Below are 27,758 nucleotides of genomic sequence, written 5' to 3' on the forward strand. Positions count from 1 at the left end.
AAGCCAGAAGAAAAGCAGACAGCACACAGAGATGATACTTGACAAAGCTGTGCAGAAAAACATGCTGTCTGACGTGAACTGAACCACAGCCTGTGACCCTTTAGCGAGAGCGAAGGTGACCGACTAATAGTAGTGAGCTGAAAGGATGGAATAATCGATAGACATATGGCAGCGTGGGGCTTAATCCTTGACTTCAGATACGGTGCTCTGCGAGAAGTGATCCCTATGGCTGCGTTACCCTTGCGTGGCTAACACGTTCTGCAGTGTGCCTGGTAGTCCTAGCCCCACATCTGTTAGGATTGAGGGGCCAGCGCACCGTGGGTCCTAGCTTGGATTTTATGCTGAAGGCGACCAGCGTGTGCTGGTGTGTGCCCTGGTCTGGGCACGCCTGTGTGCTGTGACAGCACTTGCCGCTGCTTCTGTGCGCACACAGAGGGGCATGACACTAATCCTTACGCCTAGAAATAAATGGAGCATGCACCAGTACAGGAAACAAGCCTGGTGGAGGGTGTTTTGTATAATCCTTAAACAAAGAATTTAGAATAAGGGAAGCGGATCCCGTTTAGGCTCGAGGTGGAGTGGCTGAAGGTGCTACCGACTCCAGCTGCTGGACCGTGTCTCCTAGTTGCAGATCACAGTCTCTGCAGCTCAGCCACCCCGTCAGCGGGCTCGGTTTTAGTGGTAGTTTTAGGGTGTGCAAATTCCAGGTCAGCTGCTGGGAGGAGATGCTTGCTCAGCATGAAGCATCTTAAACCGTGCTTCCCATTTGCAAAGCGATCGTGTTTTTGCTGTTAATATGGAATATTTTAAACTGATACCGTGAATCCTTTCCCGATTTAAGAAACTGAAAATAACTGTGAAGTAAATAACCATAAGGGGTTAAATGGTGTCTGTTGCTATAATTTCTTATTTAATCAGAAAACCTGGTAAAAATGTACCATTTCAGAGGACTCGTAGTTATGTTAGTCTGGTAGGAAGTGAGTTGTGAAGGAAAACCAGGGAAGGTCGTAGAAAACAACCTCATTCTAAGCAATATTTGAATGGAGAAAAAAACCAAACCATTTTTTTCTATTTTCTGATTGTTCTTAATTCCTATTTTTTTAACCTGTCAACTTTTTTAGAAAAACCAACAATACAAAATAACCACAAACCAAAAACCTCAGCTGAGATTGTTTTGAATTTTTTAAAAGATCAGTTTCCAAGCCAACCTCAATTTTGACATTGATCACTTTTTAGTTTGTTTTCAACATGTGTCAGAAGTAGAAACTTTTTCTTGGCAATGAGAGACCTGTATGAAGAAAACCCATTAAGGTAATCAAACCCCTTCAAAACAGTTCCTGGGAATGCTGACACTTTAGTGTGTATGTTTTTTCTGATTACTCTGGTTGCACAGAACAGAAATAAACACCATTTTAGAACAATGTCAGTATAGAGGTGGTGTTTGACATGCACCTGGTTATATGTAAAATTGCCATATTATGCGGTGGTTAGAGCATTTACTTCAATGTGGATATATTTATTTGTTTCCATTAAAATAACTGCAATGACTAAAGCTCAGAACATAGAATTTCCATTTGCAAAAATTTTTGCCTGAAGTTAATCATCTTAGATCCATGCCTGGTTCCTGGAGGTAAGGTCTCAGAGAGAAAAGAAAGAAAAAAAAAAAAAAAAAAAAAGTTCTTGACTAATAGCCCAGTGAGCAGTAACTTTACTTTCTATGAAACTGAGTATGTACTTTTGTGTGCCTGGGTTAGAAGCCCATTTTCACCTCTAAGTTATTGTTGTATATTATTTTGACGCTCACCAAAAGTGAAAGAAAATAGTTTTATTTTTCCTTATGGATGCTTATGTTAACAGTAACATTTTTGCTTAAATAGGAAAGATTTTTTTTTCATATTTAATATTTAATGACATTCTTTTGTTACGAATTTTACTCTGTGACTGTTTTTGTCTGTACTTTCAGCTTAATGTTTTTTGGGTTTTTTTTGTTGCTTGGTAAAATAGAAGCTGATACCTAGGGTTTATTTTCCTTCTCCGTTCCAAGTATTTCCAAGTTGTCAGACAGCAGAACACAACTTCTGTAATTGCCTTTTTACTTTGTTGACCTAATCTAAGAGAGTTCAGTGTGGTTCGTAGCTGAACCTGTATTGCTAATTGATAGGATGTTGTCGCAATATTGAAATTTGCATTCATTATGCAACCTAGTGTGTTGCTGGCCAGAGCAGCATGTCTTTCACTAGTTACTGCACATCCAGCACGAGTTTTTTCTTGTCATAGTAATTTATAATTGAATTATTAGGTATAGAGCACATGATTTGAAGGACACATACTACAGCCATAGAAAAACAAGTAGTTTAATGTACTCCGCAGCAAATGAAACAGGACTTCTGACACTGCAGTGAAGCTGTGGTGGTGATGTGCTGTCCTTGATCTTTAAAGCATAAGGTTGTTAGGAAAAGTAAAAGTAAAGCCCTTCTGATAGCTGTGCTCAGTGGTCATAAATCATACTGCTGGTGCTGATAATGTGAATTTAGCAGGTGATATCTGGGGTAAATCTGGATCTTTAAGTATCTGTAGGTGGAACGCTGGGGCTTGGTCTGACATCTCACTCAGCCGAGATGGTTTCTAAACCAAATAACTGGTTGTTTACGCTGGAGAAATTGGCACACGCCTGTGTCAATGTTATTTAAATAAACTTCTGAAATGTCTTTGGGCTGTTGTTTTCCGGGAACTGCCACTGTCAGTTTATACTATTCATGCTCCCATGAACATTTTTCTAAAAGCACTTGTAAAATTATGAGTGTGTGTCTGGCAGATAATCTGTCTGTTGGCTGCGGATTCTGTAGTAAATTCGGTGGCAATGAAATCCAGGAGGGAAGGTACTGCTCATGGGTTCCTGTTTATCTTTCTTAGAAAATAAGGAGCAAGGCTATCAATTTTTAAAGGCAGCATTTCTAGCAATGATAAGGCAGAGTGCACATTACCTAGTTTATGTCAACCCGTGGCTGTCACCAACTGTCTTCCAGCCTACTAGTCTAATAAGATTAAAATAAACGGAGCATTTGTCTAAATTACTGACAGCAGAATTCTTTGACAGCGCAAATGTACTGTGTATTTTAAGACCTCAGACAACTGAGGAGAACTACGGGAAGCCTGTCTCCCATGGCCAGGCTGTAATGATTTTTCACTGTGCAGAATTGTAGATGCCAGCTTGTCTGAAAACGAAGCAAAGGTGCTAAGAGCCCGATGCTGAGCAGCTCTGCTTTGAAAACTGCAGCCTGATCTTGGTTTTGACCACTGATCTGTATCGTATCCCTGTTGTACTCCTGGTCTGAGCAGCCTTTCCCACTTGTGTTTTGATAGTTTAAACTTCTCGTCTTTTGGTTTGGGATGTGTAAATTGTATTTCTCCTTATTTGGTTTCTGCATGTCGTCTTTTCCCCAGTCTTTTTTGGAGGGGAAGGGAAAGGGAAATATTGAAATCTGACACCGTTCTGTAAGTTCTGGAGAGAACTAAATGCTGGAACAGGTTTATGCACAATCACATTAGTTCTGTTCTTACTTCTGGGATGCTGTGTATGGAGGCAATGGGGACACTTACTACCTCCACCAGGTACCCTTGTCTTTTTTTTTTTTTTTTTCCTCCCTTTTTTTTTTACCCCCCTGGTATATTACGGTTTTGGGGAAGGAGGCAGCAGGACAGGGACATGATGGGGTGAACACATACCATTTACAAAGGGCATGGTAACACAGAGGAACTAAGATGTAGGTTCTTCCACAGTTACGCAGCAAACCCAGAAACATGCCTGTCTTACGAGAGAACAAACCCCTGCAAGCAAATGCATTCTGGGGAAACAATTTTTTCTATTTTCTTAGGAGTCCTCCACAGTGTAATGCAGTAATTTCTGATGACTGTGAGTTTCCCACGTGATTCCCTGGTGCCTCTCAGGAGACTGTGGGACTGTTGTCTAAAGAGGTGGCCGAGCATAAGGCAGGTCCTCTGCAGTCACTTGAGTTTCACCAGCTGCCTGGGAGTAATTGCACTTGAACATCACTCTACTCTATTTCAAATGTTTTGTGGAAGACTTGAAAATGAAAATAACAAATGTTTTTGTTCCTATTTGAGATGGCAGCATGGTGCTTCTGATTTCAGCGCTCCCTGTTCTGGCTTTCTTTACAACCCTTAATTCTTCCTGTTTCTTTTTGTTTCTCATATACTCAGTTGTCTTTATCAAAACAGAAATAAACAGGTTGATTTATTTTATGCTTCATTTTAGGTTTCATTGATCTCAGCCTCTATGATCAAGTAAGACTCTTGGAGAGCTGCTGGATGGAAGTTTTAATGGTTGGTTTGATGTGGAGATCAATTGACCATCCTGGGAAACTGATTTTTGCGCCAGACCTTGTATTAGATAGGTAAGAGAAATACATTTCTTGAGAACACTTCATATTAGCATGTTTGGGGGTGGGGTAAGTGGTAAGAGGAAGAGGATTAAGTATGGGAGATGCTATTAATACTTTATCTAACAATATACTTGTATTTGTAACCACAATATCTTGAGCTTCCACATACTTACAGGGGCTTAAGGAATGCCAAGTATCAACAGTATTGTTGAACTTGCAAATTCCTGAATCCCTGCAGCACATGACAGTGTGACGTTTCTCTGTATTTTTCACATCTTTTGTTGTTTTTGTTCTTTTTGATCCACATTTCTAGATGCTGAAACTGTAGATGCATCAAGACAATGCACTACATTGTCAATTTCTTCCCATATCCCTCAAAATTAAAAAAAAGTAGACATAGCATCAGGCCATCTTTTCATTACTTTAAGTAGCTTTTCTACCTTTTTTCCTCCTGCCACTACTGCAGACTTCATAGGTAGCTATTATAATGAACATTGCACCACTAGCCAAAAGAGATTTAAAAAAATCTAGCTCGCTGTTTAATACTGAGATTATTATTTCAAGCTAAAGCAGGGTGTTTGCAAGTTTAAAATACTATCTCCATAACATCATGTACCAGCAGGGAAGAATATGGATTAGTAAGGATGTTTTTCTACAGGAACTTAAAAGGATTTGACATGGGCTTCACACTGGTAAAAAGTCAGGGAAACAATCTACTCTCTTGGGTACACTTAAAATATCTCTGAGCTTTTTCAACCTGGGGAAATTGAGATCTGTATCAGTTTTGTGGCTTGAGCTCAATAATAATCATCATCGTAAATACATAAAGCAAAATGGGTTAGTAAGAGAAAGAAATTTAATTTATAAAAGATATGAAATAGATTATTTGCTCATGTAAAATTCTATGCAAGGACATGCTGCATTGTTCAATATAATGATAAGAAATTGCTGAAAATGTACGATACTCATGAGCTGACATGTGCTGAACAGAATGAGCGTGTTTGATGCATTCCTTAGTCTCCACAAGACACAGTAGAGTGGGAGCTAGCAAGTATCTGGCCATGCTGTAATTTAATTTTTTTTTTTTTAAGAGATGGGTATATGAAACTGGTCTGTAACTTGATTGTACTTGCATGTGCCTGCTTGAAGGCTCAGCACCTTCCTCCTGGGAAGTCAAGTACAGCAGTGCAGGAGAATTAAAGAACTTGAGTCTGTTTCATCTTAAAAACCCAAAAAACCCAAACCAAAAAAAGGATCAGTAACTTCAGTGGTTTGAAATTTACTGCTGCTTAATTTTAAACCCACTGGAATGGCTTTGGGTTGTTTGGGTTTGGGCTTGGGGTTTTTTTTCAGATCAGAAAATGGGACCATTTCTAATATCCAAAATGGAGATAGCTGCCTCCAGTAAACACTTGCAAACATAAAAATAACCAAACCACAAAAACACCAAAACTCCAAGTCCCTTTACTTCTAAATGCCTTTCAAGAAAAAGGTGCTGGCGTATGGGGTTAGAAGTTGTTTCATTCTTTAAAAAAGTCTTATTGTTCCAAGAAACTTGTCTCAGGGGGTCTTTCTTATTCAGTTCTCCAAGTCCTGAGTCCTCTGTGGGGTACAAATAGTGATGTCACCGGCTGTGGTATTAACACCTTGTGAAACAAATCTGGAAAATGATTCATGGTGGTACTCTGCCCTGTGCTGCAGTTCCAAACATTATCCAGAATTATAGTGGCTGTGAGGATAAAGCCTCTTACAGAGATATGGTCATACTTACCTGCAGTCAATCCTGCATGCACTTTAAAGAGAAAATCAGTTTCTTAGAGGTGCTGACCTTTTATACCAGTGTAATTTTCAATTTAGATTTCATGATAGAACCTTTTGAATCCTCCCAAAGATGAGATGGATAGGCCTTTTACACCCTCCTTTGTGCTTTGACTTTTATCTGGCTGAGTCAGAGTTCCTTAATTTTTACTTTTTCAGTAACATTTTCAAATGCCTTTCCATAGGGACGAGGGGAAATGCGTAGAGGGAATTTTGGAGATCTTTGATATGCTCCTGGCCATGACCTCAAGGTTCCGAGAGCTGAAACTGCAGCACAAAGAGTATCTGTGCGTCAAGGCAATGATCCTCCTCAATTCCAGTGAGTATGTGGTTGACTCTGAAACTCACTGAATTGTACTTTTTATTTCAAAGGTGGCTTGGGGATCAGCTGTTAAAAGTGGCAGAAATAGCAAATGAGATAAAGCTGTTGAAAGAAAACAATACAAAAGGAGTTCTAACAGTCAAATTGTAAGGATTTTTGCTCAAAAAACTTCTAAGCTGTATCATTTGCTGGATTTAGGGTCTATGTCCTGTTGCAAGAACTGCATGAAAGACCTGAAGTCTGAAAGCTTCTTACAAGGTGGGCTTAGGGCCCAGGCTGTGGGTATGTCCTTGTCAAGAAGAACTTTTGCTTGTACCTCTGTGGGTTCTGGTCATGTGTAAAGCTGCAGTATGGCATTACAAACTTGTCCTTCAGTCTTAGTTCTGGTAAAACTAGTTACTCATCTGGGTGATGATGAATAGGGCTTACATGTTCCTATTTAATGGTGATTAATTGGTAGAAGTGATTGAAAGTACTCAACAGTTCTGCAAGATGAATTTCAGGGTAGGAGCTTTGCTTTGCAGCCTTTTACACAGGGCAAATAGGAGTGTGTGTTTGCTAGTTTAGGGTACTCTGCAATAAAAGAATTTTATTCCCCCGACCATTTTATAATTAATAGTAAAAAAATCCATCAGTCATAGCTTTTTTTTTCTTCCTCATGAGCAAGGAGTATTTCTTTCTCTTCTCTGGTTAGGCATGTTTCCCTTGTCAGCGGAAGAACCTGAAAGCAACAGGAAACTGCATCACCTGCTTAATGTGGTCACAGATGCTTTGGTGTGGGTCATTGCAAAGAGTGGGATCCCCTTGCAGCAGCAGACAACTCGTCTGGCCAATTTGTTGATGCTCCTCTCTCACGTCAGACACGCAAGGTAAATTTTACAAAAAGTAACACACGAGGTGTTAGTGTTTGTTTATTGCAGTAACAAAGCAGGGCCTGAACTCCCAAGCATTCCTGAGGGAATCCTGGTACTGCTGCTCATCTCATTGTAAGACTTGCCTTCCTGGTGCATCTAAACAGGCAATATGCTCAAGTGCTTAATGGCACTCAAAAATGTGTTGATACTAAGATGTTGTCTTAACTGTGTCACATTAAATTGTTCGTTATGTATCTGCCTGAAATGTTTAACAATAGTAACCAAAGTCAGCCTTTCAGAAAAAAACCCACCTAACCATCAAAACTCTTCTATCCAAAATAGAAGTGTCTTTCAAGACTAATCTGCAGCGTGGGCTTTGGTGGAGCAAAGTGTACTTTGGGTGCCATGTTTGTCCCAGGCCAAACTTACTGTCTTTTATTTGAAACTACAGCGTTTTTGCCAAGTGACTTGTGCTACAGCAATGCCACAGCCCTGCTTTCCCCATGGGAAGCGGCTCCTCTGCTCCCTACCTGTTCCTGGACCTCCTTTGAGCTCTGCTTATCTTTGCTTGCAGTACAGCAGACTCAAACACAGGGTCTTACAAACAGAAGTGTTAATTTCCAGGCTCTTTTTCTTTTTAAATTATTACCCGGAGACCAGCTATTCACAAAGCTGGCTTATATCTTGGCTTTTTGGACTGTGTGTCCAGGGAAGATGTTCCTGGGACCAGGCTGAAGTATGCAAAAGAGAGATGGGCATAGCTGACTTTGGGAAGGGACACTGGAAGAGGGACAGGCACCTTTGGAACAACCTTCCTGTTAGAGCAGGTGGCAGCGGCAGGAACCTGGATGTGCTGACAGGCAGCTTTTAACAGCCAGCTCGTGAACTGCGGCGGGGTGTGAGAGCGGGCCCTACAGAAGCTATAGCACCAGCCAGAGCTGCACCCGGCTCACGGCGCTGATGCACTGCCCTCACCTGGGTTGCCTGCTGTGGTGTGACACCGCATTGCAGCATCGCAGGGACTCTTGGTCTGGCATGGCATGAATAAACATTGTGAATTGTGGCAAGATTTTTATATTTTCTTATTAAAACAAGAGTTTTTATGGTGTGCCTACCTCAGCCGAAGTTTGGAGGATACTTGTGACTTGTCTCCTTTTATGTTGCTTAGCATTGGTCAGTCAGCTGACCAATTTTTCTGGAAATATTTGTTACTCTCCAATATTTGTTCTGGAAATAATTGATGCTCTCAGCCTGGATTACCAAATGATGCAGGACTCTCAGGAGTGGGGTGTAGGAGGAGGGCTGCAATTCCTTCTTTTCCATTAAAATATTTATAACTCTTCAATAGTAGCAGAACCTCATTTTTCTGGAAGCATTGCCCCCATCTCAGTCCAATCCATCAGGTCAAGACAAAAATACTTTCAAAGTCTGTAGCCATCCGCAAGATCTGGCACTGGATATGCAGAGAAGAGACAAACTACTTCATGTTAGCCAGGGTACTTTGGTCTTCCTAATCAACGGCAGGAGAGGCAGGTTGTCATTAGAGCTACCTGTTATAAATTTTGCTTCTGTATGAAGCAGGTAAGGCCTCCCATGTTTACAGCATCGAAGAGGTATTCTCTTTGATGTCAATAGGGTCAGTACATCTGAATTATTCTCTGAAGTCAGTTTGTGCAGTCTAAAACAAATCCTGGTTCCCCAAGTGGTGAAACACTCAGGCTTAAAGTTATTGGGATGTTGTTACTGCTGGTAGTGGTAAGTGACCTGAGGGACTACAGCAGCTAAATCCTCTTAACTCCTAATAAAATAAGGATCCTCTTGAAACCATGAGCGTGTTTTCCTTCTCTGCATTGTTGGACCCAGATCGCTGACTTATTTCTGTTGTCTTCACAGCAACAAGGGAATGGAGCATCTCCTGAGCATGAAGTGTAAAAATGTGGTCCCAGTGTATGACTTGCTGCTGGAGATGTTGAATGCGCACACCCTCCGAGGGCAAAGGAAGTCCCTGGTCACACATCCTGAATTTGGCCCGATAGAACAAATGGAGACTGGAGACAGTCTGCGAAACGGGGCAGCCCAGTAATCCTGTTGAGACCTGGAAATGTGAAGCTTGTTCAAAGCTCTGGGAGAAACCAAAACTATTGGGATGGGCTGCTGAAGCGTGACCTAGTGCGAGTCCTCATCTCTTCTAGATTTGCACATCAGTATCTCGGGAAAGGCTTGTGGGGCTCACGCCTCTGTCCGTGTTTCTGATGTAATAGCTGCACTTTTATAGTGCCTTTTCTGAGAGTCTTCAAAAGCACCTTATGAAGTGAAGCTTCAGAACAGTACTGTGAGACAGGGAATTACTGGCTGTCCTTGTCAGAGGCAGCTGAACTGAGGCAGAGAGATAACAGGACTGGATTGAGATGACAGAAGTCTGGGTCAGGGCTGGGAGTGAGCACCTAGGTTGCTGTCTCCCAGACCAAGGCTTTTAAGCGCTGACTAGATGATCTCCTCTCTCACGTGAGATTGTATGAACTGTGGAGCAGCATCATTTGGGACAGATCCGTTTACCTGTGTGTGCTGGTCCCTAGGGAATACCTGCTTTGGCTGATCTAGAGGAAGTGCCGAGGTATGTGCAATGTGAAGGAGTTTGTTCTGTTCTTAAATATGCAATGGCTGCAAGGGCCTTCATAGGAAGGCCGCTCAGAATAGCTTCTACAGCCAGTTCGGAGCCTCTTCAGAGATGTTAAACCAAGCTTAAGTTTGCGTTTCGTGAGCTTGTTCTTAACACTCACATTATTATCTGGGTATAGTTCTTCAGTGCTTTTAAACAAAGGCCAAACTGCCTGGATATTTCGGTCAACGCTGACCTTTGAAATGTGTTTTGTCTGTGAGATTAATATGCTGTTATACGTATTTATGAATGATGTTAAATCTATTATAATAATTGGGCACAAGAGGTTGCTCTGTGGATATTAACTGTTTGCATTTGTATATGATCTGCTGATCAGGGCTTGTGAAATCAGCCAGAAACAAACCACCTTCCCTCCCTTTTTGTCTTGCATGTTCGCGTAGGCAGGATCCCTTAAAGAGCGGGGGGGTGATGGTTCTGGCACTTCCTTTGCTTTGCAAGTGTGATGGCTTGTTCAAATTTCACAGACGATGTGGGCTTCAACCCCCCTGCTGTGCTGATTTCTGCATGTGTTTAAGCTGCACTGAGCAAAAAAAAACCAGAGGAAGTAGCCTGGCTGATGACCTCCGCCAAGAGCAGGATGGAATAATTCATTCTGGCAACTACCAATATTGCATTTTGATGTGAGCTAGAATGGCAATCACTCTAAATGGATATGCTGAAGTATAATGCATGCATGTTCTGGGCATTTCAGGTACGGTGAGATTAAATTGGGATTACACCAGAGGTCTATTTTGAGCCAGTAAGTCTTTCGGATTAGGGACTTTGCTTAGTATGCCATTTGCATACTTTGAATGTTAGTCAAAACTTTGATCTTGGTGGTTTTTTTAAAGCCAAGAATGGCATTTTTTTATAGGAGGCACGTAAGGAATTTTCAGTGAGTTACGCAAATCTTGTTTTGATCTTGTACTATACCAGATGCTCCTGCTGGTCTAAATTTTTACTAGCTACCTTTTTATTGTTTTTAAGAAACTGTAATATAGTAGTGCCCTTCTAAATAAGTGTAATATTTACTACACAAAAGGGAAAAAAATGTGAGTACAGTCTGGAATTCATTGGTATTTAATTTTGTGGGAAGTTTTGCTGTGAAACAGATGTGTTTCAGTGTTTCTTGGGCTTGATCACGTTATGGGCTCAGTGCCTATTGTGTTGTGCTTTCCCCAATTTTCCGTATCCTGTGTAATCTTTTTGTTTAATACAGTTTTTCAAAGAAATGTTTAAGTGATTTTTTGTTTGTTTGTTTTGCTTTAGAAGTGCTGAAATTATGTGCAATCTTGAAACAAACCTCTTTGAAAGAAAATGGGAAAGAGTGGGTATAAATCGTAAAATTAACTTTCAAATGGGAATTTGCTGTGGTTTGACTCTGTAAAAGAGTGATGCTGCAGATTTGTGCCACGTGTTGTGATTCATATATGCTGTTACTAGGGCAGTGCAAATAGGCAAATGATGTGATTTTAACAGATACGTTTTGTCTTGTGGAACATAATTTTATTAGAAGTTGCTACTAGTGTTTTAAAACGGGGAAAAGCCAATAGCTGCCGACTCTGGATTAATGTAGCTGCGTTCACAGTTGGTAAGGAGGAGGCGCGTGTCTGAAACAGCCCAGTTTGTAAAGAGGGAGCGGTGTGACTGTGCCTGAACAAGGGTGCCTTCGTCGCTGGAGAGCTGCGGGGTTTATCGGGGGTCTGTACCGCACAGGCTCTCTCAGGTGCTGCATTCCTGGCGTGGACCATGTCCGTGTCCCTGCCAGGCCTGAGCAGAGCTGCCACACTGCCTTTCAACTTGGATACTGGGGCTTTTCCAGTCTCAGCATGAATGGGGTGCTGAGCCACTGCCAGGGCTGTGAGGAGGGGAGGAGAGCAAGGCTGGTTTATCGCTTTCCTTCACCGCTCTGCTGTACATCAGCTTCTGCTGCTGAGCCAGGACCTGGCCAGGGTGGCTGTTTCTGCTTGAAGAATTTACACTGCAGTTCTGGGATGTTTGCAGAAGTGAGCAAACTTGGTTCGTGGAGGAGTGCCAGTTGCCATGGGTTTAAAAAAAAAAAAAAAAAAAAAAAAAGCCCAAAATTTATGTGTGTGTTAAACACATGCTGAGGGTCCACTTAACTCTGGAACTACTGGAACTAGAACTGAATGGTAAAACAACCTTAATTTCTTTTTGAAGAAATGTGGTAAGTCTTGGAGCGTTTCAGGCAAGTGAAGTGCTTTGTCTCCAGGAATGCGAGACCTTTTCCTCACCTCCATCTTCTTGCAAATTATGCTTTTTAGTGCTGTCACTCACGTTGCCAGTCAGAGAGGAGAATATGAAGAAAAGATGTGTTGAAACATTCTGCCTTGAGGATAGTGCCCAGCAGGCTGGGTCCTTCTATACAATGTGTAGCAAATTAAGACAGGTAGTACTTAAAGATCTTTTTTCAATAAATATGCGTATTTCTATAATAATATTTTAATTCATTACTGATTGAATCTGTACAGAGATCACAAGCGTCCTTTTAAGTGCTGTAACTTTCTCTTTTCCTCCTGGTGGCCTGTGGAATATGGAAGGCATTTGCTGTATTTACATCATTAGAGTGGTTTAACACAGCCCAAAAAGGCAGCGAGCCCCCTGAAAGTTGCCTCTTGGTCCTATTCGAGCTGTCACCAGTGATCAGCCTCTTCTGAGGTAAGAACTTTTGTCTTGTTTGGACTTTATCATAGAATCACAGAACGGTTTGGGTTGGAAGGGACCTTAAAGATCATCCAGTTCCACGCCTCGGCCATGGGCAGGGACCCCTTCCACCAGCCCAGGTTGCTCCAAGCCCTGTCCAACCTGGCCCTGAGCACCCCCAGGGATGGGGCACCCACTGCTGCTCTGGGCAGCCTGTGCCAGTGCCTCATCACCCACAGTGAGAATTTCTTCCTAATATCTAATGTAAATCTACCCTCTTTCCGTTGAAAGCCATTATCCCTTGTTCTATCTCTGGAATCCCTGATAAAGAGTCCTTCCCCAGCTTTCCTGTAGGTCCCCTTTAAAGTACTGACAGGCTACTGTGAGGTCTCCCCAGAGCCTTCTCTTCTCTAGGCTGAACAGCCCCAACCCTCTCAGCCTGTCTTCACAGGGGAGGTGTCCCAGCCCCTGACCATCTTTGTGGCCTCCTCTGGACCAGCTCGAGCAGGTCCATGTCTGTCTTTCCTGTGCTGAGGACTCCGGAGCTGCATGCGGTACTCCAGCTGGGGTCTCATCAGCGCAGAGCAGAGGGGGAGAATCCCCTCCCCCAGCCTGCTGGCCACGCCGCTTTTGATGCGGCCCAGGACACGGCTGGCTTTCTGGGCTGTGAGCGCACATGGCCGGCTCACGTCCAGCTTTTCACCCGCCAGCACCCACCTTCTCCGCAGGGCTGCTCTCCATCCCTTCGTGCCCCAGCCTGTATTGATACTGGGGGCTGCCCTGACCCAGGTGCAGGACCTTGCACTTGGCCTTGTTGAACTTCATGAGGTTCACACGGGCCTGTCTCTCCAGGCTGTCAGGGTCCCTCTGGATGGATACCTCCCCTCTGGAGTATCAACCACACCATTCAGGTTGGTGTCATCCGCAAACTTGCTGAGGGTGCATTCAATCCCATTGTCCATGTTCCCAACAAAGATGTTAAAAAATACTGATCCCGATATGGATTCCTGAGGGACCCCACTTGTCACTGGTTTCCACCCCGACATTGAATGCTTGACTGCAACTCTTTGTGACCATCCAGCCGATTCCTTATCCACTGAGTGGTCCACTGGTCAAATCCATGTCTCGCCATTTTAGAGACAAGGATGTCGCGCAGGACAGTATGAAATGCTTTGCGTGAGTCCAGCTAGATGATGTCAGTCACTCTTTCCTTAACCACCAACGCTGTATCCCCGTTGCAGGAGGCCACCGCATTTGTCAGGCGTGTTTTGCCCTTAGTGAAGCGTGTTGGCCATCATCTATCACTTCTGTTTTCCATGTGTCTTAGCATAGTTTCCAGGAGGATCTGCTCCATGATCTTTCTGGGCACAGAGGTGAGACTGACTGGTCTCCAGTTTCCCAGGTCTTCCTTTTTTCCCTTTTAAAAAATGGGGGTTGTGTTTCCCCTTTTCTGGTCACTGGGAACTTCACCAGTCTGCCATGACTTTTCAGATATGATGGACAATGGCTTAGCCACTTCATCTGCCAGTTCCCTCAAGACCCACGGACGCCTCTCATCAGGCCCCATGGACTTGTGCAAAGCCAGGTTCTTCAGCTGGTCTCGAAGCTGATCTTCTGCGGTGGGCAGTACTTCGTTCTCCCAGTGCCTGCCTTTGGGTTCTGTGAGTTGGCCGGTATGGCTAGAGCACTTGCCAGTGAAGGCTGAGGCAAAACTGTGGAATTCCTCAGCCTTCTCCATCTCGGTTATAGCCAGGTTTCCTGTTTTTTCTCAGTGGGTGGGGGGGTTACAGTTTCTTTGATCTTCCTTTGTTGTCTTATGTACCTGAAGAAACTGTTCTTGTTACTTTTCACATCCCTAGCCAAGGTCAGCTCCAGCTGTGTCTTGGCTTTCCTGATCCTCTCTATGCCCTCGCTGGCCACATCCCTATAATCTACCCCCAGGACGTATATCCCTGCCTCCACTGCCTATGCATTTTGGCTTTGTGATTTAGTTTAGCCAAGACATCTTGACTTAGCCAAGCTGGCCTCCTGCCTCCCCTGCCCGACTTGTGCACCTTGGGATTGAGAGCTCTTGTGCCCCAAGAAAAATGTCTTTGAATATCTCCCAGCTCTCATTCGCTCCTTTGCCTCTGAGGGCAGTTTCCCAAGGGATCCCACGCACTAGTGCCCTAAACAGCTCCAGGTTTGCCTTCCTGAGTTTTAGGGTCCTGGCTCTACTTTTTCACCCACCTTGTACCCCTCAAGACTCAATTCCACCAGGCCATAACTGCTGCAGCCCAGGCTGCCTCCAGTCCCGACCTCTCCAGCAAGTTGTTGTGCGTTGGTGAGCAGCAGGTCCAGCAGTGCCTCCCCTCCGGTCGGGCTCTCTGTCGCCTGTACTGGGAAGTTGTCCTCTGCGCACTCCGGTAGCTGCCTGGGGTGCTTACAGTTTGCTGTGGCGCTTTTCCAGCAGCGGTCTGGGTGCCTGAAGTCGGGGTCAGGGCCTGTGAATGTAACTTGGAAATGCTGGCAGAAGGTTCAGAATACGTGTGTATAAATTGGCGCAAAAGTCGCACGTGGAAGCTCAGCCTGAGTGCGCCGAGGAGCGCTACTGGCTGTGAGTTGGATCTTGAAAGGCACAATGCTGCTGCCACCGGGTGCTCTGGTGGCTTTGGAGCCTTAACTATATGGAAAACAAGTCTGAGCTTTTCCCATTAAGCTGGACCTGAATTATTTTTAAAAGCTGACCCAGAGAGCCTGCTTTTGTGCGTCCAGGCTTGCTTCTTTGTCCGAGTGATAGAAGGTAGTTGTGCACTGATTAAATTGCTGCTCTTTCCTAGGATGTGCTTTAACCTGCGTATATTAAAAATACAGTTGTGACTATGGGTCTGTTTTGATCTTAGCGCAGCAAGCATGTGGCACTCCCTCCCTTCCCTGCCCTTCCCCACCAAGGCAAGCGCCCATGGAAGACAAGTTGCTCTTACCTTGACAGCTGAAGGTAAAAACAAGCCTGGATTTGCATGGCTTTGCATGGCAGCCTTAAAGTCAGCACAGTCTAAGGGCCTGTCACAGGAATTACTGTTTTACAGGGATGAATACTGATCGTATAGATATTAAATATATCTATCGGTGTATTCTGTCCGGTTCTTTGGATGGCAGAGTAGTTTATAACCCTCACTTCTGGCTGCTGTAAGCTAGCACAGCCAAGGACAGTCGCCACCACGGCAGCTGCTTTTAGTCTCAGCCCAGCTGAGTGTGGTCCTGTGATCCTTCCTTACACTCAGAGCTGGAAGTCATGGGAGTGCCTTTGCTGTTGTCACCATTTGTCTCAGACGAAATCATTGGACGTTATTTATGTCCTGTGAGGTAACAATTCAGCAAAACAGTTAAGGGTGCGGCCGTCTGTTGTGCTGACGCAATGCCTAAACCAATCCTAAAGCAAGCATTGTAAATGGGAAGATGAAAAGCAAGTGGGTTGCTAAAATATGGAAAATAAATACTGTTGACATTTGTTTTTTTACAGTGTTTTACTACTGAACTGAAGTGTGGCGAGTTAGCACATTTTCATAGCTAAGGCTTCATTTCATTTAGGGACATGGTTTAGTTGTGGACTTGATTTGGTGGTGTTAGTTTTATGGCTGGACTTGATGATCTTAACGGCCTTTTCACCTAAATGACTCTACGTTTCTGTGATCTGGGTATTGTTTAACTCTTTCCATCTTCACGCATAGGAGTCACCTGCACTCCTCATGCCTTGTTGAGTGTCAGCCATTTCAATTTAAGTGCGTGAAGATAACGAGTGCTATGCTATAAAAACGCCAGCTGCTGCTGCTACTGCCTCAACAGCCAAAACCTCCTTTGCTCACCAGAATGTCCCGGAGCAGGGAGCTGGCGCAGCCCCGCAGTCTTTACCGCGCGGTTCCTACGGCCGCTCTCCGCAGGATTGTCAGAGTCTGATTTTATATGTGATTTTAGTTTCAATGGTTCACCCTCACTGCAAGTTTGTCATGGAAAGGGGTTTATGACTGAAGATGGTGCCTTTTACAGTACTTACTGTATGGATGTTACACTAACACAAAAAACCCCCTCCCCTTCTGAGCTGCTCTTTAGCTCTGTGAACTTAGTGTTTGTCCCGCGCTGCGTTTCACTCAGCTGTAGGTTGCTGTAGCTGAATAAACAGGTATCATGAAACCCAACGATACGGCTTTTTGTCCATGTCTTTCCTGTAGCTGAGCTCCGCCGTGTTCCGTGAGTACATACTGGTGTGACTGCGCGGCCTGAGCGTGTCCCGTCCTTGCCCCGCAGTCACGCCACATCCTGCGGGCTGCTTCCCTTGCCAGGGGCGCGACTTCTGGGCCTGTTTACCAGCACGCAGCGACTGCAGAAGATGCAGGCGGAGCCCTAGTGCCTCAGGGACCAGCAAATGTAACTGGCTGTGGGGACACGCTGTAAGGAACAATCAGTCCTCTGCTTCCAAGGCTAGCACAGCTGTTGTTGGCTTATTTCTTTTTGGTGGGGGGTGGGTGGGTGGTGGTGGCCTAGCTGAAAACAGGCTGAGGTCTGTCTCGCCTCCCTGCCAAAGGAGTAAGACTTCAGCTCAAAACTAGTTTTGACCTGGTTTCACTCCTACACACAGTGCGTGTGCAAAAGCATCTCTCACTGTTGCTCTTGCCCTCTTTTTTTAACCTTTTTTTTACCCTTCACTAACAACCCAGTCCTGAGCAATAGGATGACGCTAAGAAAGTGGTAGGTATGTTTAATAACTTGTTTGAAGCAAACTTCAGTGCCAGCCTGCAGTGCAGTGGTTATAATCAGCTGGAAGTAAAACTACTCAAAACTAGGGTTTGGAAGAAGAAACAAGCTTCTTTTTTTTTTTTTTGTGACATTTTGAGATAATTTCATGAAAGCTCCTCATTTTATATATTACATCAGCTCAACAATTTGATACAACTGTACTTAATGAAAGGAAATTGCAGGCTATGAAATTTTCTTTGGACCTTTTAACATTGTTCAGGTTTTTTTCTCCTGCATAGGTCCTTGAATGGCAGAGGAACAGAGTATCATGTCAGCAACTGACTATTAGTTCTCGGCAGAAAGGTTTGCATGGGCATTTGTGACAAGCTGGCAATGAAATAATGGTTAGAGGTGGCTGCCTTCTACAGGGACAGAAACTTAAATGAGCTCTATCTGAAAGTAATTGCTTTCCAAATAGAAAATAATGATAGCAGAGGGAGAGGAGAGCGTGTGTGGCGAGGGGCGGGGAGGACCCACCATTTCTCTCTGCATACAGCCCTGCTGCCGGCGCTGTAGCTGTGGAATCGGTCGGTAGCTGATGCACAGCCCTGGCTCCACACATCACAGTTACGAGTATTAGTTTAGTTTAACATCCTGGAAATAAACCACACTTTGCCACCATGGTTGGGAAGAAGCTGTCGGGAGTGCTACAGGTAAGAATGCAAAGCAACTTGTTGCATAAATCCCCCTACCCAAAGATGGGGAATAAGCAGCCACCAGAGTGAAAAGTGTAGAAAAGGTGGGAGAATTCTTACAGGCTAATCATAAATCCTGTTTTCTGTAGGTTAGCATTACAGAAGTTGGCTAGTTCCTGGGTGATTTTCACTGCAACCAAACACAAAAATTCTTAAGTGTTCAACCAAACTGCTTAACTAGCAGCCGGAGCTCTCCTCGACACACGCTTCCCCCTCTCCAGCACTGCTGCTCCCGCTTTAGAAAATCCGTGCCAGAGTGGGGAAATAGTTCAGCATTTTGAACTACTAATAAGCATTGGTTGGTTTACCTTCATGTTCTTCCTCCAGGAAGTTCCAGGCAGTTGCAAAGGAGAGTATCACAGGCTCCACGTCTGAATTTTTCATCTCTTGCTCCAACAAGCAAGAGGGTGGTCATGCTTCTTCTGACACTTGTATTAGCATGCAAGTAAGTTGACCTGTACAGGAGTGGAAGGGTCAGCACTGTTGGATCGTAGCGCTGGTAGCCGCCCCTCCCCCCCACCCCCCAGATACACTGATAGTCCCTACAGACATGGGCAAAATTTTAATGACAGTACTCCAACCGTACAACCGAGAAGCAATGGCAATGCTGACCGTACACAGTGTTTCTCTAGCCATTGCTCAAGTGTCAGTTTAATTTTAAAGATGAAGCTTATAAAAATGCACAATTCTCTCCCATGATACTGTACATTCTTCAGCAGGTTAAAACCAGAAAAAATCTTTCATTAAAAAAAGTCATTACATTATTTGTATACATCAGGGATAGCTGACATAATCATGTTCATCTAGAAAATATGTGCATTGTAAACCATTTCCAAGCAATGCAGCAATTTCTTATTTCAGAGGTAGTATAAAAAGACGACACAGCAGTCCTAACCACAAAAACGCTGTTTGTTAAACAAAACAAATATGCATCCTTTTATTGAACGTGTCAGATGAATAAAACACAATACTAATAACAAAGATTCAAAGAGACGTCAATTTTTTTGTTTCCACCAAGTGACTACAGACCCAAGAGATACAGGTAACGTGAAATATGTGGGGTAATCATTTTATGCAAAGTGCCTCTTCAACTGCTCGTCTGCATGCTAACCTGAGATAGACTACTGTGTTTAAGATTACTGTGATGTAGTTTCTGCACCTAATAACTCAGTATTCAATCACCTTGCAAGCTTAAGAGTACTGCACCTATAAAATAGTGTACCTATTGCATTAAAGTATAAAGCGGGTTGCTTACAGTTTAAAAATCTATAGAAAAAGTTCATTTTCCTTACAAAACCACTGAAATTTTGTCAAGATATAAATTCTGAGATGTGAAATTTAACACGTTCCCTGCAACAAGAAAAGGAGGCTTATAAACGCGAGGCTTCCTTTAGGATATAAGGGTGCTGTAGGAGTCAACTAACAGCACAAAAGTTCCTTTATCCAATTGTGTGACATCATTGCTTGACGAATGTTGGCAGCACGAAGAAAGCACTGCAGAGATGGTGAAGACTCACACGTTGCTTTCTAAGTCGGTGGAGGCCCGTTGGTGTACACCAGCATGAGAGAGAAAGAACGGGCAAAGTTGTTTGCCCGGGTGCAGCTGTAGTCTTCCTCAGAAAAGGGAACCATGAAAGCCAAAAGTAAAAGGATTAGAAAGGACAACTGGAAAGGTAAAGCTGCTCGTAACACGCGGTAAAAGAAGGAGGAAGACTGAGGAGTTGCTTGATTGTTGTTGCTTTCGCTTCTGAAAAAAAGGGGGGGAAAAAAAGAAAAAAGAATTAAAAAGGCACTTTAAAGTTTGAATTGAACAAGTTGTTTTAACTTCCTCTCTAGGGCTGACCCTACCCTTGCAAGGTGCGTGGCTGCACAGCGACAGGAGAATGCAGCGCGCAGTAACCACACTAACTAACTGGAAAGCCCGCCAGACTGCTCAACAGGAAGCCGAGCTGCTGGTTTGGGTTTATTGTCCTTTCTACCAAAGAAGAAACATTTATTTGTAATGGCTTAGATCAGTGCATTTTTACCTACTTTTCAGATGCAAACTTAACTTTTCCCAGGAGACAAACAAATCACCCTAAACACACGTTGAAGTGCAAAGGAAAGCCACCGCTCAGAGCGGCTAGGCTCTGCCCTGCCTCGGCGCTACTGGCGTGTCCTTTGAACAGGTCCTAATGTAATGTAAGGTGAAGGTCTCCCTTTGTCCTTCATGGCCTGTTTTTAATTAGTGGCTCTAAGCTGCAAGTTTTTCTTTTCAGGTATGCTGGTGGAATTAAAGGAAGATTTCAAACGAAAACATTCCCCCCTTTGACACAAAAATGATTTCCTCAAGAGTAAAGAGAAGCCAAGGTTGCAGGTCGGTGCCGAGGTCTAGGAGCAGGAGGGCTAAAGAAAACCATTCACCGTGGTCCAGCCCAGAGCTGGTGGGCAGAGCAGCCACTACAGGTAGGCAGAAACCATCTCCACCTGTATGTCAGCCTGTGAGGAACAGCTGCCAAGGTTTCTGCTGGCACTCGGCCCACCTCTGCCATTTACACTATCCTTCAAGAGATCACAGGTGAATATACAATCATACCTGGTGCTGCTGCCGTTTCTGCCATCTGCCGTTCTCCTTACGCTGTGCTGTTGAGAGAAACAGCTTTTAGTATCCAGGTTTCAGAAACTACAAGGAATTTCTCTTTCTCAAAAAGATTCAAAAGTCCTCTTGTCAATTCTGTAATAACGTACATGCATCTAAAAAGCCATATTTACCTTTGACCATCTGAGGAACTTTCAGGCTAAATGTGTCAAAATATGCTATAAGCTGATAGCAGAATATTAGGAAAAAAAACCAACTTGCCTTTGTCATAGCAGGGCTGGATGAATTATGGACTCTGGAGACCAAGTTGTCTGGAAGCAGCAGGAACGATTTGGTATCCTGAAAGGTAACCACACCATCCCCTTTAAAAATGCATGTTCAAAACTCACAACAGATGAAGTGCAAAGAGCCATCCCGCACTGCCCCTCTGCAGGGGCCCGGCCCACTGCTTCTGCAGGTGTACGTAACCAGCGCCTCCACTTCTCCAGCATAAAGAAATGCTTTCCTGTGACAGCCCAAAGGAACTACAATGGAACAGGGGCGTACGGGTACCAACTCGAAAATATCTCCATCTCTGCCCAGGATGGGCAATGCACTGCCACGAGCTACAACTCCTATGTGTTTGCTGCACGCTCCTAGTGTGATACTTGGTATGGATGACAGGGTAATTCAGGCTGGAAGGGACCTCAGGGAAGTTCAGCTAGTCCAACTGCCTGCTCAAAGCAAGGTCAGCTATGAGGCCAGACCAAAAGCCTTACTCAGAGCTTTATCCCATCTCCTCTTCAAGCCCCTCAAGGATGGAGATAGTGCAACCACTCTGGGCAATTCCTTTCGATACCGTACTCGCCTCGTGGTGCTCAGGTTTTTCCTATAGCCAGATGTCCCATCCCAGACACCAGACTTAACTGGTTTTTTTCAGCTTCTATTGCTGGAAGTACTGAAGTTTTAAGTCAGTCTTTTACAAATACCTTTACTCTTGGTATGTCGTTACTTTTCAGTAAGAAAGATTCATGACTTAAGTATTGAAACGCTGACTCACCAGATTTCCTTGTATTGTTTTTAAGTCATCTGAAACTTGTTCAGTAAGCCGTTTCAGTTTACTTCCAATTACATGGACCTTCTCACCATCTTGAATGCAATCACCTTGGGACTTAGGCAGCAGGGAAGCAGTGAGTTCTTGAAGAGGGCTTATGTTACGCTGTTGTTCCAGCAGCTCTTTCTCCAGTTGCTTAGAACAAACAAACAAAGAACAGAGCAAAAGACTGTTACTTTCAACTTCCCACAGAAAGAGGGATTCAGGAAGGCTTTAAGGAACACTCAACCTGCCTGAGAACCCACAATGCATAGGAATGGCTACTGCAGCTACGTACGAAATGAAGTTCTCTTGATGAGACTGGTTGTACCTGCTTGAAATAACATTTAGAAATAGTTCTAGCAGTAATTAATCCATATGGAAAAGGCAATGACTCTTGGAAATTATAAGCCTTATTCCAGCATAGAGACTGTTCGTAAGGAACCTAATTATGATGCGTAATTATAGAAAAAACCCACCTCATCTAGGCAATCTCTTAATCTATTTCAGAAACCAGCCCCATGCCTGAATACAGCAGGTTTGTGGACAGGCTGCAGGCATCTTGAGAAATAAACATACTGCTCTTTGTTTTGTGGCGAGAGCCACGGACTCACTGGAAGGGCTGAGGCGCTGTATTTAAGACCACACTCACCATGAGCTCCTTCTGGCTTTTCAGTATTGTATTGAGGTCAGCATTTGGATCTGTGATTTGTGCTTCATCCCTTCGCCTATCGGCACTTGCTAACCACAGGGTTAGTTTTTGGCTCTGATCATGGAAGTCCTAGAGAAACAAAAGATTTGCACATATGAGAAAAACCACCTTTACACTGCTTTCACCTGGCTTTGCCTACAAACAGAATTACCAGCCCAGATTAGGCAAAGCCAACAAGAAAATCAGCACTAACGAGGCTACAGCAATCTAGTTAAACTATGTGTAATAAAAGGGTATTATCCAGTCAACAGATATTTTTACCAAATCCTTTAACCCAACACCGTCAAGTTTGTAAGAAAATTAAGTGTCTTGCATTCTGATGTGCAGGAATTACACCTCTGCTCTCGCCCCCCCATATCTACCTCTCAGTAGCACCCAAAAGAGGAGTTTTCCCTTATAAGCTGGCATGTGATATGCACCTGGCAATGCAGTAGGGCTTGTTGTAAACCCTTCTTCCAGTTGTTCAGTACATGAGCGACTGTCTCCCAGTGCAAGTTCACCTTCTGAAGCTTGTTCTGAAGCTCTTTGAGCTCTGTGCTATCCGCTTCCTGGAATTCTTTGCTGCTCCGGTTAATGGAAAGCATCACTGCCCTGTAGTTATCAAATGCCTTAAGAATGTCCTGGTAGAAAAAGATTAGGAGCTTCTATGAATGATGAAAAACATGTTGTTTATTTACAATAAAACTATGCCCTCAAAAGATTCACAGGTATTGGGGAAAGCTGTTTGAATCTGGCAACTTTCCTGATACTGCTAAGGAACATATTAAGGTAGGTGGCTGTTTTTGTGTTATTGTTTTTAATGCCAAAACCTCCACTTCGAAGAAAACAAATCTGCCTGGGCTTGTGCTTCTCCCTAAGTCACAGGCATTATGGCTTAATCCACAGCTGCCCTTCATTCCTCTGAGCTGTTTCTTTCTCTGACATTTGGACAAGAATTCCCATAGGTCATCCCATGGTGTCTCCCCTTGATTTATAAAGGTTTTACCACTTCAGAATCCTAGATAATGCCAGAAGGAATATCTGGAGGTCTGTACTCCATCCTCCTGCTCCAAGCAGGGCCAACTTCCTACTCTGAGCAGGCTGCTCAGGGCCTCATCCTTTGAGTATCTCACAGGATGGAGATTCTCATCATCCCCTCTGGGCCCCTGGTCCCACACCAGGCCACCCCATCATGAGAAATTTTTTTTTTCCTCCCTAGTCAAGAGTTTCTGTCAGCCCATTTCTCTTGACATTTCCTTGACATGACTTGTCAAGAGTCCCCTGAATTGCAGTCCTGCCTGCTTTCCTCCTCTCCCTTAAAATTGCAGGGGGAAAGAATATGGAATTCGCAAATTCATGGCTGTATCATCTTAACCACCTTTACGTTACAGTAGAGCCTGAAGTATTTTTGAAGTTTTTTAAAAAATAGAATGCCAAACAATACTTCATACCCTCAAGATGTTTACGGTTTGAATCAAGGGTACTCAGTCTTTTTCAAGTTGTAGGCTCTTGCAGTAGAAAAGAGCTTCAGGATGAGTCCTATAATCAACACAGCTCAGATTGCTTTTCTTCACAGCCTTTCTAACTAAGTGTGTCCATCTATATATTCTCAAGATCTGCATCCCACTTGTTGAAAACCGCTAGTCTAAATTACATTTCACCCAACAAAGAAACCTGTCTCCCTTCTTCAAACAACAAAGTTTCTTTCAATATCAGACAATACAAACGGTCCATCACAGACTTCTAAACACCAGTAAGCCAGTCTGCAGCCAGACTGGCTTTACCCTTATCCAGGGCAATTGGGATGTCCTGATACCTCATGAAATCCATGTCTTAAAGAGGGTGTTGGCTCTTTTTGACAGCCATAGGAAAAGAGAAGTGAAGCTCTGCTCCTTGAAGAGGTCAGGCACCCACCTCCAGCCTGAAGGGAAGCTCCTCCCTCCACCTGCAAGGCATCACCAAACCTTCCCTAAGTGCTTGGCACCTAAGCCAGACTGGCTGATGGAATCAGAGTCGTTCTTCCTGGAGTCATGCACTGGGGTGCAGTTATTCTCCCTGGCCTAATGACTGCTCAAGGACCTGTAGGCTTAAGTATGCTCTCAGCACACAGGGAATCCCCCCTCTGCCCTGCAGAGTGTCTTATTTGTGAGCATCATCCCAAAGTGTAACGCCAGACTGACTAGCAGCCTCAGGACTTGGGTGACTCCGTACGAGGCTGCTGGCAGAGGGGTGAGCAGACAGGGTCTGCACTCCCACAAGCATTAGGAACACTTGCTCTCTCCGATTTCAGCCTGAGGCATTTTGTTACTTAAGTCCTGGCAACCTCACACTTATGTGTACCCTGATAACCTGCTGGTTCAACTTGCAGACCTGACCTCGTCCTAATTTATGGAAGCCGAGAGTCATAGCAGGCAACATAACGTGACCATATATGCTGATGAATGTTCACGTTATTGTCTCTCTAACTGTTCTATTACTTGGCTGAAGATTAACAGTGACGGAATTTATTTTGATTTTTAACTAATGCATTATATTCAATGAGAAATCTGCATTTGCTAAGCAAAAAAAGGCAACTGCACATTTTGAAATACTTCAAATACTGGCCAAAGGTGCTATTTAGAGCTAAGATTTTTTGCAGACACCGTATTGCTCAAAAAGACAGCTTTAGAGCAGATCTTTCTCAGTCTCCCTGTTGGAACTACAAACCACCTTCCCCTGCTGCCCCCTGCCAGATTAATTGAATTTTAAAAACCCCAACAACAGCCTAAACTTTGTAGCCTGTAGACCCAAATAATTTTCAGTCTGTTTCTGGTTTGCATAGAGGGGAATGGCACAGAACCAGGAAAAAATGCCAATATTGCTGCTCAGAATACCCAGCCTCCCAAGGCAAGGCCTGACCCTAGGCAGCTGGGGAGTCTTATGCCTTCATTATATAGCTTTTTTGTATGTTTGTTTTCTAAACTAAAAGGCCTAAAAAGAGATGTTTGGGGCTGAATGTTTTGTTTGACAGAGAATAAAGTGTCTGCAGTAAAATAAAGGGAGAGCGCTTCATTTCAGCCTCGCTGCCTGTTGTACGCAGCCACACTGCCGTCAAATCTCTGCAGATGAAGACAGAACCACCCTGCTTAACAACCCTCTCACTCCTCTTGGCTGAAAACAGCTTAGCTCCTTTGTGGCATATGCTGCCGACAGATCCTAGGAGCATAAGGACAATGATAAAGAGCATCGGCATCCTGAAATCCCACTTCTCAGTATGCCATAACTTACTTCCAATTTCTTGACCCTTTGTCCCAATGCCTGTATGCTGGTTGGAGGTTTCATTTTTTGCAGTTCTTCCAACTTTTCCTCAGTTTTATCAAGCCAAGCAGAGACGTCGCCGAGATCTGAGTTCAGCTGCTGCCACTGCTGCCATTTCTGTTTCATCTGAAGTTTATTTCTGAGGTCTTGAGCTTGGATGAGCTCCCATCTATCAATAATGCCTACAAATGATAGAACAACAAACATTTAAATCTTCAGTAAGGTGAAGAGTGTGTGAAACAGATACACAGAGTTTTACCAGCAAATTATTTTCCGGTCTACTCAAGGCCAAATAATTGCTACCATGTATTACTGTTACCCAGACAGTAATGCTACACAGGATTTTCATCACATTAATCGATGTTTTAATTCACATGGAAGAACAGAGCAAATCTAAGGAAACAGAATTCAATGAGCCCAGTTGTGATTTTGCAGACACTAAAATTCATCACGGGACAAAGTATGGTCCAGTAGTTTAGGACTTGGGTTTATGTTTCATCAATTCAGTGCTAAAGGAGCTGGAGATGCCACCTGTGCAATCACTAACACTATTTCTGGAAGGGCATCTAAGCCCTTCTCAGCGGTTTTCCCGTTCATCCCATGCATGGGCCCCAACCCTGGTCCATCTGTGAGACCAAAGACAAAGTGAGCTGGTGCATACAGCTTCAGTCTTCTTTTTATCACTTGATTCGCTTTAGTGATTGCAGTACGGATGTATTACTAGCATCTCAAGCACCTGAAAGCAGGAATGAGATCTTAAAAGGTTAAGAGAACCAGCTTGTTGGCCTCTGTGGAAGAAAGTACCACAGTGAAGACAGTGAAGAACAGAATATATTACCAGCTTTGACAAAACATTTCTGTAAATGGGAGCTGTAGCATCTTGTTATATGGAGTACCAATAACTGAGAAAACCTACAGCAATCTTTTTTTAGACAGAGACACACTTCTTTGGTTTGAAATCTGATTAAAAGTCTTTGAAGTATTCAGTATTACACAAAAGTGAAATTGTTCCCATTCATTCCAAACAGCAAAGAGGCTGAAATATGAGTAATAAAAATCTCAATTCTGGCAGAAATTGCAAAAGCTTAGAACAGCAAACGCAAGTTGGACAGTATCAGGTTGAGAAGGCAGCTCAGTGGATCTTAGCAAAATATATGAATTTAGAGAATAGTGGTTTACTTCTCTCCTTCTCAAGGCAAATGTGCTGCCTTTGTGACACCTCTGCTTTGTGTCCCCGCAGAGCCACAGGACAAACACTACAGCACCAAAGCCACTCCTAATGCTCTGTACCTGGCTGCTTCCCTGCAGCTGCTATATTCACAAGCTCTTGGTCATCTTGGGGTTCTTCATCGCTCATGTTGGCAGAAGGAATTTTCTCCTTATTGCTGCTGCTGCTGCTTGCACAGCTGAGCTGCTTCACCTGGAACAACATTTTGGTGGGTAAGCCCTGCACGTTAACAAGCCGTCAAAGGTCAAACTGAATTTGTGATCCTTTGGGGTGTCTGGGCTGCCACTGAGCTCTTGCGTGTCAGATTTAGCACTGGACTTCTGAATCTTTGCTAACAGCTTATACAATGGCTCTATGTGCCTTCTCAGTAAACAAACACAAACCATAGTGATGCTAATTATTACGAGCCTGGACCCAGCAAATTAATTGCTTTTGCACGACATGTACCAGACGCTCTTTGCTGGCTTTTGGGTCTTGGCAATATTGGCTCTAATGCTCTAAGACTGTATTAATGATGACAAAAGCAACCAGATACCAGTACCAGCTTCGCTGACAACTGGTCCAGATCCACTGAGCCTGGCAGCTGCTGGTGAAGCCACGGCTGGCCCCCAGCCACCAGGGCTGAGGCACCAACAAACAACAGCCACTTGGGCACACTTTTTAGTGCCCAGAAGCAGGTTACATGGTGGCCTGCATGCTAGAAA

General features: G+C 43.9%; 2 protein-coding genes across 6 annotated transcripts in view; one reads left to right on the forward strand and one right to left on the reverse strand.

The window, feature by feature from the left end:
* ESR2 (estrogen receptor 2) overlaps positions 1-11,536 on the forward strand; it is a 90,776-nt gene extending 79,240 nt beyond the window's left edge. For all 5 annotated transcript variants that reach the window (XM_027802567.2, XM_055716092.1, XM_027802566.2 and 2 more), the window contains 4 exons: positions 4,277-4,415; positions 6,407-6,540; positions 7,238-7,412; positions 9,291-11,536. In XM_027802567.2, the coding sequence (XP_027658368.2) occupies positions 4,277-4,415; positions 6,407-6,540; positions 7,238-7,412; positions 9,291-9,480 (638 nt within the window). In that variant the 3' untranslated portion in view covers positions 9,481-11,536. The remainder of the gene's footprint in view (positions 1-4,276; positions 4,416-6,406; positions 6,541-7,237; positions 7,413-9,290) is intronic.
* Positions 11,537-18,735: 7,199 nt separating this feature from the next.
* Positions 18,736-27,758, reverse strand: part of SYNE2 (spectrin repeat containing nuclear envelope protein 2) — a 191,358-nt gene continuing 182,335 nt past the window's right edge. Inside the window, exons 106-113 of the mRNA XM_055716088.1 lie at positions 27,117-27,246; positions 25,797-26,008; positions 22,970-23,170; positions 22,491-22,619; positions 21,806-21,994; positions 21,028-21,105; positions 20,764-20,810; positions 18,736-19,935 (exon numbers count right to left, since the gene is read on the reverse strand). Of these exons, the coding sequence (XP_055572063.1) occupies positions 19,716-19,935; positions 20,764-20,810; positions 21,028-21,105; positions 21,806-21,994; positions 22,491-22,619; positions 22,970-23,170; positions 25,797-26,008; positions 27,117-27,246 (1,206 nt within the window). The 3' untranslated portion in view covers positions 18,736-19,715. The remainder of the gene's footprint in view (positions 19,936-20,763; positions 20,811-21,027; positions 21,106-21,805; positions 21,995-22,490; positions 22,620-22,969; positions 23,171-25,796; positions 26,009-27,116; positions 27,247-27,758) is intronic.

Source organism: Falco cherrug, chromosome 7, assembly GCF_023634085.1.
Source record: "Falco cherrug isolate bFalChe1 chromosome 7, bFalChe1.pri, whole genome shotgun sequence".
In the NCBI taxonomy this organism is placed as follows: domain Eukaryota; kingdom Metazoa; phylum Chordata; class Aves; order Falconiformes; family Falconidae; genus Falco; species Falco cherrug.